At 42.5% G+C, this 11,494-nt stretch overlaps 1 protein-coding gene across 1 annotated transcript; it reads left to right on the top strand.

The window, feature by feature from the left end:
- Window positions 1–2,526: 2,526 nt before the first annotated feature.
- TSHB (thyroid stimulating hormone subunit beta) lies at window positions 2,527–8,335 on the top strand. Its single transcript, XM_053998329.1, has 3 exons — window positions 2,527–2,610; window positions 7,251–7,413; window positions 8,093–8,335. Exons 2-3 carry the CDS (start codon window positions 7,252–7,254, stop codon window positions 8,333–8,335), a joined length of 405 nt encoding a protein of 134 aa, XP_053854304.1. The 5' UTR covers window positions 2,527–2,610; window position 7,251.
- The last annotated feature ends 3,159 nt before the right edge of the window (window positions 8,336–11,494 follow it).

Below are 11,494 nucleotides of genomic sequence, written 5' to 3'. Positions count from 1 at the left end.
AGTTCTCTCTGGGCATGGCTGAAGGCACTGGGGATTTTCCACTTGGGTTTGTCTCCTCCTTGTCCTGCAGTGCCTGGTCATTCAGACACAGCAAGAGTCAAACTTTGGTTCCTAATCGTGTCCAAATCATGTTCCTAATCATGTTCCATCCTCTGTGGAAAAGAATTTATTTTTGTGATGTTTTGAAGATATAAGCAGGTATTTATAACATTATTAACTAAACAGCATTTGGGATTAAATTGTGGAACTTGTTTTAATAGAGTGTAGAAACAATGAATGAATTGTACTCAAAACTCTACAAAGAGACTGAGAAGATCAAGCAGTGCAAACTGACTGTGGAATCAGAACTAAACCAGAAAGAAAGTGCAAGAAAATAGAAAGGTTATTGAAACACAGCATAAAGCCATTCAAGAACTGCAGGCCAGGATAGTACAATACACAATGAATAGATGAAGCAAAGAGAAAATGCTTCTTGATTTAGCATGACAATATTAGTAATACAATTAAATATTAAAGAATGTTGCATGTTGATTTTTGCATTGAGAAAATGATTATTCTGAGCAGGGGTGTGCACCTGTCCTGTGTGACTGTGTGGATGAAGAAACTGCAAGTGTTTCAGTTGCTGGTAAATTACTGATTTTTATTCTGCCTTTCCTGCAAAAGATAACTCAGCATGGAATAACAGATAAAGCAGACTTCTGTCATCTGATGAACAAAAATAATTTTCCATGCAAGATTTGAGAAACAAAAGTGTATTTCTAGGATATTTTTCAATAATGATGTAGTTTCCTATTTATTCACTTTGAAATTAGTTTGAACATGAAAAGCTCAGTTTAAAACTGGAAGATGAGTATGTAATACAGACAAATTTATTTTCATGAAGCATTTTTTGTGCTGACAACAGTGCTGGCATGAACAGGTATGTTTAACTGTTATATTGTAAAGGTCATTACATTGTTAATCCTCAAGCCCACAAAGTTTGTGCATTCCTGTGACACATATTATGGGGTTTTTCTCTCTTTTAGAAGCACTACTTCAAGGTTTCAAGGAAACCTGTAGTCACTTCACAGAGAAGTCCAGCAAATGCTCTTCAATTCTGCTTTTGATTCTGTTGGAGTTTGTGTTTTGATTTTGGAAAACTTTCCCAAGACTTGGTCAATATTTGGCTAGGACCAACCACCTTCTTTAACTTCAATGTCTGCTTATCAGACACAGGGACAAATGAAAGTAGAATCTGTCCTTTTTCCTTCATTATCATTTATTCTCATTCTGTTACATTTCAGCTCTGACCATAAAGAGGGACGAAAAAGATGATTTAATAGGAGACATCAAGGCTCAGCTGCAGGACTTACAAAATCAGTTTGCTGACTTAATAGAATCAAAAAGTAAGAGTTCACTTTGCTATAGTAAAATATAATTGCTTATAGAGGTATAGAAAACAGGATCATGATAATTTTACTCTGTTACTAGTCAGCAGCAGAATTCTGGGGCATTGCAGGCCCTATTTTTGTCTGGAACAGACAAATGGTGTGGGATCAGGACTGGAAGGGTAGTTTTTAGGACAACTCAGCCAGTGAGAACTTTTGAAGATTACAAGAGGAAAACACATTACTTGAATTTTACACACTTACAGTCAGGTTCCACTGAGGAAATATATTTTTCAGAACCCGATTTTCAATATTTTAAGCAATTTATACTAAAAATATTTATAGACTATAATACAAATACATTTGATCTTTGTTAAAATCAAGAAATATATGTAATATTACATTTTAGTAGCTTTTTAAAGTAAATATCGTATTTTTTTAAATATAAAGGTGAATTGAAAATTCAGTTCTGTAAAGACAAATACTGAGCATTTACCTCTTCTATTCTGTCACACCTGGGGCAGAGTTTTACCTTTAGCATTATTATGATGCTGGGTTGGTACCGTTCATCCTTGACAATACTGCAGGAGGCTCTGGATTGTCTTTGGTGTTGATTCGTTGTTTGGTTTTTTTGTTTTGCTTTGCCGTCAGCACAGTCATTTTGTATCTCAGACTAACAGAAATATCTAGCACTTTCCAAAGAAATGAAACCAAATCCAAAGGGCTCTATCGTCTGAGCCAAACGGCAAATAGGATTATGAAGTCTTTTCAGACCATAAATGGAGATTGCTGGCATATGATATGCAGCAAAGAGATTTGCTGTTTTAATCTGTGGCTGATAGGAAATGCTGCAGCTAATCCTAGGAAGGAAAGTGAAGAGCAGCCTGTGAATCTGTACATTTGAGAGTTGAGAGCTGTGGTTTGGGCTGTTACAGAGACCAGCAATAGGCAGAATAGCTTTGAAAATTCAGCAGCCACAGGCTGTTTATATGCAAAACCTGGCAAAACCACTTGTTTCTATGGCAGCATATCAGGATCTTATTTCCTTTTATCAGTGGAGGGCTGCAACTGGATAGAGTTGGAAATAATTCCTCTACCAGAATACTCATCTTTCAGAATCTGACTGGTTTGTCTGTTTTTCATCAGCAGAGTTTCCAGTTATTGGTTGTTTGCAAGTGTGGACATGTTTTTACTTTACTATCTACAGCTGCATATTTCATAGAAATAAGAGTGGCCCTGCTCTGTAAGTAACCTGCTCATGAGATCACAAAGTTTTCTTTGTGTTGTACCACTACCAGGGGCAGAGTGAGCAGGAATAATGTCTGACAACTTCTCACTGTTCCTCCTTTTATTTTAGGCACTGGTCAGTGACAGAGAATCCTATTAAATTACTGTTACATATGAGCTTCTGGTATGCACTGAATTTCTGTAGCCCATTATGGAGACTCCTGGGGAATGAACCCAAGGTTTTTATAATTACTAAATTCTATTTACAGATATCACTTGAAGCACTTCCTGTAGAACATCAGCACACCCTCATTCACTTAATGAAAGAGTAAAATCACTGATGTCAGGGAATAGATTGGTTTGGTTAACAGAAAGGTTAAAGATAAATAATTAACAGTGTAACTGGCTGTTCCAGAGCAGGGCTGTAAAGCTGGGCTATAAAAGCACATTAAAAATTTCTATCACTGAGTCTCTGCAGGTCAGCAGGAGGGCAACCAAAGAAACAGATCCATAAGTATCAGACTGTGGATGATGGATTTTAGGAAACTGTATGGAAGAAGCCTCAGGCACTCACAAATTGTGACACTGGACTTCACTGTCCTGCAGAGTCTTTTGTCTTGCTGCTCCCTGTAGCTCATGGGATCTCACTCCCATCAGAGAGGTCAGTAGTGAATGTTCCATGGTCACAGCCATAAGGGCAATCCAGGAGGTTTTTTGCCAGCTTGACAGTTTGTGTAAATGACTGAAGATACGTGAATACCACCCTTTTGATGGGCAGGATAACGGTGCCAGCAAGGGCAAGGCAGCAGCCAGGAGGTTCTGTGACCATATCAGCATGGGGCTGAGCTGATAAGCAGCACTCACATTGGCCCCAAGCTCCACTCAGAGTCATTTATTGCTCTTCCAGATAAATGGATTTTCATTCTTAATACCTGCTCAGGTATTTCCCCAGTGCACTGCAGTGTTCAGAGGCTGGGTAAAAACATTGCAGTGAATAAAGGCACCATTGAGATTAAACCAACTGCTCCAGTGGTTGATAATTGCCAGCATTCAGCATCCCCACACTGGGATGACAGCTCTAAACCCTCCTGACAGGGAGGCTCTGCACAGATGGAACCAAAGACATTGCACCTGTGCAATTGCCTTAACAACCACATTTGTAATCAGTGCAAACAATGAAATTGGATTTGTTTGGCATGACCTATTTTATGTAACATCAGTAATTATGTTTTCATCTGTTATTCTTTATTGCTCAAATCCTGTATCAATTTTCTGTTATTTTACCTGGCTGGTGGAGAGTTACCTGGGTCAACACTTTTTCCTTAAATATTGCCATATATTAGCACTTTCTTTTAATGTTTTGAAATTTCCTCAGTATTCCAGACTTCTTGTAATGAGCATTAGCTAGCTAATAATGTTGAGTTTAAAATATTTATTCCTTATATGATTTATTTAATAATTTTGTTGCAGATCTGTGTGTGTTTTCAAAAGCACAAGTACTTGCTGAAGCCTTTGCACTTACTCTGCATCCACAGCTTGTCTTCATCTTGTTATGTTCTCTGACTTTATTATTGGCCTCTGGCCTCCAAAAGTTTATTTCCTACTCTTCAGCTTCCTGTGCAAGTTTTCTGCATTTTCTCACCTCTAACAGATATTGTTGTTGGTTTTCCTCTATTTTTCTTGCTATAGTTTTTATTGTTGCACTCTCTTTTTCATCTTTATTATGACTTTCAAGCCTTGTTACAATTTGCTACTGATGTTTGCAGACATTTCACTAAATCTTGTTAAGGCAAATTCTTAAACCATTTTTTTCCCCCTAATCTCCCCCTCCACCTTACACCCACTTTAAACCTGGCTGTGGTGCTCTCCAGGGCACACAAATCCAGCTCCAACTGCCTAAAGCTGTGAATCTTTAGAGGAAAGAATCAGCTGTGCATGCAAGGGCTATATTTTTGCTTTAAGAATGCTGGTTTTTAATTCCTACTTTGAGCATTTTTTGTCCTCTCCAAGTTTTAGTTTTATGATTTTTTTTTTCAGGTTCTTTGTATCCTTTGAAATACTCTCTGTATTTCCCAGGACAAACGTTCTTTTCTGTGGTTAAAGCTTCAAAAAACCAAGCCCATACATGTGTATGTATTGTGTGTGTAAAGTGTATATATACATATTTACATAATCTAAGTGGGGTTGTGTAGTGTATACTAAGAGAACCTGAGTGTTTGTATTCCAAATACATCAGAAAAATACAGAGTTAATAACATACTGCAGTAGTAGCAAAGCGAGTGTTACTCTCCTGTTGCTAAGTGAGATGGATGAAAAAAAAAAAAAGAGTACAATTAATACTCTGCTGATTTCCCTAAGCCAGAAAGAGGTTTAAATAGAATTAAATTATACTTAATTCATGAGAAATTATATGGTAGAAATTAACCCAGAATTAAAGACTCCATGAAAACAGAAAGCATTTGGCTAGTCTTAATTGAACAAAATCTTTATTATGTTATCCTAAAAATGCTTGAAAAATCAGCCCAGGACACAGACCTGTGTGCAGCAGTCTGAAACCACAGGAAAAGGAGACCCTATTGTGCAGGAATTAGCTGAACACCAACTGGATCACTCCCCCAACAGCTCAAAGTAACCACATTTACCACCTCAAACTCACATTTTCCATGTTTCTCATGGCTATGTAAATCAGGAATGTGACTGACCTGCATAAGACCATCTGATCAGATTACATCCATCAGATCAGATTTCAAAGGGGAGTTAAGTGATGGCCTGGAAGGGCACGTGTTCCCAGAGCTGCAGGCAGGGAGCTCAGGGAGGGGTTGACACGGAATAGTGGCTTTGTCGACCTCTTCTCCCTCTTGCTCCCCCAAATGTGAGTGTTTTCCCCCATCTGGGGACATTGTTTCCTTGGTATTGATGCAATATTTTGTTTCTTACTGTGCTGCAAGGAGTGGTTTTGTAAGTTTTTTCCCTATCAATCAATATTCAGTGAATTGCTTGTTGCTTCAGTGTTTGCTGAAAAGGTTCCAGGCCAGCCAATTTCTGAGTGTGCTTTACTTGAGCAGGTAAATCAAGTTGTGCCAGGCTGCAGTGCCATGGGTTTGATTTCAGATTTGTTGCTTCGTGGGCACTGCACAGACTTGGAGAACTCCCGAATGGTTTAGGTTGGAAGGAACCTTAAAGCTCATCCCATCTCACGCCCTGCCATGGGCAGGGACACCTTCACTATCCCAGACTGCTCCAACCTGGAGCACTTCCAGGGATAGTGAAGGCTCCAGGGACAGCCACAGGTCCCTGGGCACCCTGTGCCACCCTCTCCCAGCTGTGCCTGGGAAGGAGCAAGCAGAGTGAACCAGACCTCATTAAACCTTAGCAAAACACAGGTGTAAAACTCATCAGCTGTGATTCTGGAGGACTCCATATCCATGCCAGCCTTCCTGACATGGTCTTGCTGTCCTATGGAGCAATTAAATTAATTAATAATAACAACTTTTTAAAGCACTGGTTAGTTTAAAAGCCTGAGGAGAAAATTACTGTTAATATAATTACATTTCCAGCTCCAGTTTCCAGGTTAGGATATAATGGACATGTTTGTTCCTATCACATTTGCTTTGTGGTTCAGTATGAATTTTCAATAGATGACTTTGTGATAAGAAAGCAGCAGTTCAGATGCAATTACATAAACAGTAAGATCACCTGGAGAATATAAAGCAAACACAGAGCTTGTGCTGGGTCACTGCCTCTCCCAGCTCAAGGCAGAATCAGGTTCCTGTAATACAGAAGAATTCTGCTGACAAGAGGTTGGTCTCTCCAGACTGGTGGTGTTGCAGCTACAGGGTAAACCAGCCTGTGTAATGGATGGCTTTGCTATGGGAAACCAGCAGCTGGAAGAGACTAGCGGGTGATGTCCAGATGTTGGTAGACACTGTCATTTAAAGTTTATCATTTAGAGACTCTAGAGTAGTTCCTGAAATTGTCTTAGAGCTAATCAAGGCTTTGTTCTCAGGATCCCGCTGCAGGTCTGAGAAATGAGGTCAGCACAACAGGCAGATAAAGCAGGATTCCTTAAGCTGAACTCTTTGCTGATGTTCTTTATTGTAATTTGCTTGAATCTATTATTTAGTTCTTGGCCGTGTTCCCATATCATCATGCCTCTAAGCCACTGGAAATTGAAAAATCCAGTTTTATGCCTGATATGCATAAGCCTTGTCTTTTTGTCTCTTTAGCATTTTATAAGATGCTTTCTTTAGAAAATTGTTTTAAAGTGGTGAGATTATTGTATTATCTCTGCTTAATTCTAGAGCTCATGTTCTCGTATGTGTCATACTTTCAAATCTTTCATCTTCTCTTATTTGTTCTGTCAGGATTTTATCACTCACTAGTGAGAAATTCCATTTAATATGCTTTAGTGGGGGGAAAGTGAACTTGTTCTATGTTGTTAATGGCCTCTTTGCCCTTGTTCTTTGTTTAATGGTCAGTATTATTTCAATAAGGACTGAGATTGGAAAGAAATTGTCAGGCTGTAGCTTGAAACGTTAAGATTACTCCAGGTCTGTGACTGTCCTGGCTGCTCCTGTCGCATGCCAAGGACATGGCTGGAAGGCACATCCCATTTTACCTGTGGTTTGCTCTGTTTGTTTGTTCTTCCCCAACCAGCATGAGTCCCTTCTTTGTGATGTCTCTGCTCTTTGGCCTGATTTTTGGACAAACAGCATCGCTCTGTGCTCCCTCTGAGTACACAATCCATGTGGAGAAACGGGAATGTGCCTATTGCCTGGCCATCAACACCACCATCTGCGCTGGATTCTGCATGACTCGGGTACGAGGTACAGATGTTTCTGTAACAGCCACCACTGCAAACCAAGGCTCTCTTCTCACAGAAAATAGTGTGCAAATGAGCAAATTGTAAAAGAGTTTATCACAGGCAGATAAACTGCACCGTCACCATGTTTTCAAGTTGGCTTTTTGCAAAGGTGTGGGTGAAAAATGCCAAGCCTCTTGGACTATGGAGTTGATAACACCAGTGGCACAACAGAGACCTGACTGCTGCTGCCACTGCAGAGCCTCTGTGGGCAGTTTGTGAGGGCAGGATGGAACAGGTGAGGGGCAGATTATATTGGGTCACTCTTAATTAACGTAAACAACTTAGGTAACTTCTGTTCCTGCTGCTGCTATCTCAGCTGGCTGTGGGGACAGCTCTGCAGCAGCCACACCACTCCACACAACTTCACTGTTCCACACAGCATTTTGAGTTCCAGCTTGGGCAGCAGGGAGCCAGAAGAGATCACAAAGCACAGGGAACACTCTGAGCCACGTGGATTAGTTAAACCATAAAAACAAGGGGAATGTGCCTGTGTGGGGAGGGAGCCCCAGTCACAATTAGAGCTCTGAACTCAGTAGTACCAGAGCTGGCTTAGGTTTTTGGTCTCTGCACCTCACAGGATGTTTCTGACACAAATGTGCTTCAGTGAAACACCACATTTCTCTTCTCTTTGTAGGACAGCAACGGCAAGAAGCTGCTCCTCAGGAGTGCTCTGTCCCAGAACGTGTGCACGTACAAAGAGATGCTGTACCGGACAGCGCTGATCCCGGGCTGCCCTCACCACACCAGCCCCTACTACTCCTACCCCGTGGCTGTGAGCTGCAAGTGTGGCAAGTGCAACACTGACTACAGTGACTGTGTCCGTGACAGGGTCAGGACAAACTACTGCACTAAGCCACAGAAGCTCTGTAACCTGTAAAGCTTTCAATGGGATGTGGGTGAAATGTACTGCTCTGCTCACACCTCAACAGAAATAAAACTGTTTCATATTCGGTTTGCAAACTGCTGTGCACAAAGATTTATTCTGAAGGTGTATCATTAGTTGCTTCAATTAATTTGGTGTTCTGAGATAGGCAGAAAAGAATCATAGAGGCTGTATGTTTGTACTGAGAACCCACATGAATTTACTCTGGAGAAGGAGACAGGACTGTGTGGATGTACCAGCCTTTGCTCACAAATCCCAGATATTTTCTGAAGAGATGCTCAGAGATTTGTTATATCGACATATTTCAGAATTTGATATTGATTTATTTCAGAGTTCACCTATTTCACTTGATATATTTCAGAGTTTAAAAAGGAGGCCATACACACTCTTGGTATTGAACTTTTAAAATAGGTTTTTTAAAATAGATTTTGACAGATACTTACAGCCTTCAAATTAGCAGCAGTATTTTTCCATCTATGTATTATTAGTTTAGACACTGTGGATCTGTGTCCTCCCCGCTGTTGTCCAGACCTGTGTTTATTGGGAATGCTTCTCTACATGAATGTCTCTACAAGAATGGCATAACCCCCCCTTCCCTGCTGAACCACTTTGAATTACACCTCTCTCTGTGAGCACTGGGGAATCACTGCAGCTTCAAAGCTGGCTGCTCTGTTCTCCACAAGGGGAGTGTGCTGCCATCAAATGGAAAGCAAAACTCAAAACATCCCATTTTTCCCCACAGGTGAACAACCCCCCCGGGAGTGGAAGGAGAGCTGAGCATGCACAGGTGAGAGTGCAGAGCCAGGAATAAAGAAAAGTAATGCCTGTAATTAATGTAAACTAGCAACTGCTTCATTTCCACTGAGATTGTAGCTCCCAAGAAATTACAGATACTCCATTCACACATTGCTTGAAAGAGTAAATAAAGGAATCAGAATTGACAGGATACAAATATGAAATTAAACATTCTTAGAAAAACCCTGCTTTCAGGATTGCAGTTTTCATGACTGTTCCTAGAATCTGATTCTCTCTTCCAAACACCTTCATTTGATTTAATCTGCAGCAAAACCTGTGAGAAAGCCCAAGGGAAACTGCTGGTGCCCTGCTGGAGCAGGGGTTTGTCAGGATGAGCTCCAGAGGGCCCTTCCAACCTCAACCAACCCATGGCAATTTGAATACGTGTCACGGATTCTACACAAGGTATGAACTGCAATTATCATGTGCATTATTTGGTGATAAAGAAATACCTTCACAGGCAAGGTTTGAAAATTTAAATTCTCCAAAAACAAGTTTGAAATTTACAGAAAATCCAGAGCATCTGCAGGAGCAGCCCTACTTGTGTAAAACAGATCCCTTACACTTATGGTTTAAACAACCCAGTTATAGCTAATTTTGTACAAGACTATTTCTAAAACTCTTTGGAGCAGAAAAGGTTAGTTACAATTAAGTTACAAATACTTTCTGGTAGTGAGAATGTGGTATTCCCAGCCCCTCCCGTGTCACACACAGACGAGCTGTGATCTCCCAAGCTCTCCAAGGAAGAGCTGCAACATGAACTGCTGCTCCCTACTTGATGAAGAGCACAGAAGTGGTAAAAAAAACTTGGGAAATAGGTATTTATTGAACAAATCAGCCCTTATGGTATCTGGCAAATGCCAAAGAAACAAAGTGTTCAGATTTAAGATCAGCCAGAGCTTTCTCAAGATGTCTGGACTGTTAAAAATGCTATTTAGCACAGAAAAATATAATTCTGTTTACTATTAAGAGGCACTTGTACTTAGGAAAACAAAAAGAGAATACTTGGCCTATTTACAGTATCAGCAGCACTGCTAAGTTATTGTAATGTCCTTTATGGCCTGACAGATTTGTCTTCAGTACAAACAAAAAGCAAGTCTATTTTTATAGTTAATGCCTATGGAAAATCATTGAGAGAAAAATAGCTAATGTACCTTCTTTTACACTTCAGAAAAACCCAAACGGAGACGTTTGCGTTGTGGTAACGTATCGATTTAACCATACGTTTCCATGCCCTCCGAGGACTGTGTTAAGCAGTTTTCACGTTCAAGTTTAAGACCACAGGCTCATTGATAAATCCCTGTTCAGGGGATGACTCCTTCCAGACACGTGTTTGTTACCTTCCACTCATCCTAAGACGGTTTCCACATAACTCAGCGATGGATTTGCAGGCCATCCAAACAGCCTCGCCTCGTGTCCGTACCTCAGTCCGGGTGGGGAGAGCGCAGAACGGGCGGGGGGGGGCCGGGGCTGGAGCCGCGTCTGCTCCCGGCGCTCCCCTCCCGCGGCAGGTGCTCAGAGAAGCAGAAACCCGGACGCATCCACATGTGGAGCACGGAGCAGGAGAAGGAGAAGCAGGAGAAGGAGAAGCAGAAGGAGGCCGCGCTACCCCCGTTCCCCGCGGCGGAAGGAGCGGCCCGCGCTCCGTGCCCGCGGGGCCTGCGGCGACACCCCCGGCCCCCAGGGGGCGCTGTGGCGAGGGCGCTGAGGGGCGGCCCCGCCTGTACCGGCCCGCGGGACAGCGCCGCGGGGAAAGCGGCGTGGGCAGCCTTTGAGGGGGGACTCTGCCCCTCTGCCCCGCTCAGGTGAGACCCCACTGCAGAGCTGCCTCCAGCCCTGGGCGCCCAGCACAGGAAAGGAGCTGGAGCCAGTCCAGAGGACGTACCAGGATGATCAGAGGGATGGAGCAGGGGAGGAAAGGGTAGGAAATTGGAATTGTCCAGTCTGGAGAACTGGAGAAGAGAAACTTCGGGGTGACCTCATTGTAGCCTTCCAGTACCAGAAGTAAGACTACAAGGGGGAATGGCTTCACACAGACAGTAGGTTTAGACTGGATATTAGGAAGACATCCCTCCCTGTGAGGGTGCTGAGGTCCTGGCACAGGGTGCCCAGAGAAGCTGGGGCTGCCCCTGGATCCCTGAAAATGTCCAAGTCCAGGCTGGACAGGGCTTGGAGCAGCCTGGGACAGTGGGAAGAGCTTTAAGGTCCCTTCCCGCCCAGACCATTGTGAGATTGTGGCACCGCCCCGCCTGCAGCGCGAGCAGCCAATGGGGAGCGAGCATTGTCCGCTGTCCCGCCCACAGTGGGCGGGGCCTCACCGGCATGCGGGTCCCTGAGGGGAATTGCGGCGGTGCCGGC

The sequence above is a fragment of the Vidua macroura genome, chromosome 24, assembly GCF_024509145.1.
Source record: "Vidua macroura isolate BioBank_ID:100142 chromosome 24, ASM2450914v1, whole genome shotgun sequence".
Taxonomy (NCBI): domain Eukaryota; kingdom Metazoa; phylum Chordata; class Aves; order Passeriformes; family Viduidae; genus Vidua; species Vidua macroura.
This window is presented reverse-complemented; position numbering and strand designations above follow the sequence as displayed.

Bases quoted from the DNA above. Each gene is read 5' to 3' on its own strand.
- TSHB (XM_053998329.1), top strand. From the start codon at position 7,252: ATGAGTCCCTTCTTTGTGATGTCTCTGCTCTTTGGCCTGATTTTTGGA. The intron at 7,414-8,092 runs GTACGAGGTACA...TTCTCTTTGTAG, and splicing joins CTGGATTCTGCATGACTCGG to GACAGCAACGGCAAGAAGCT.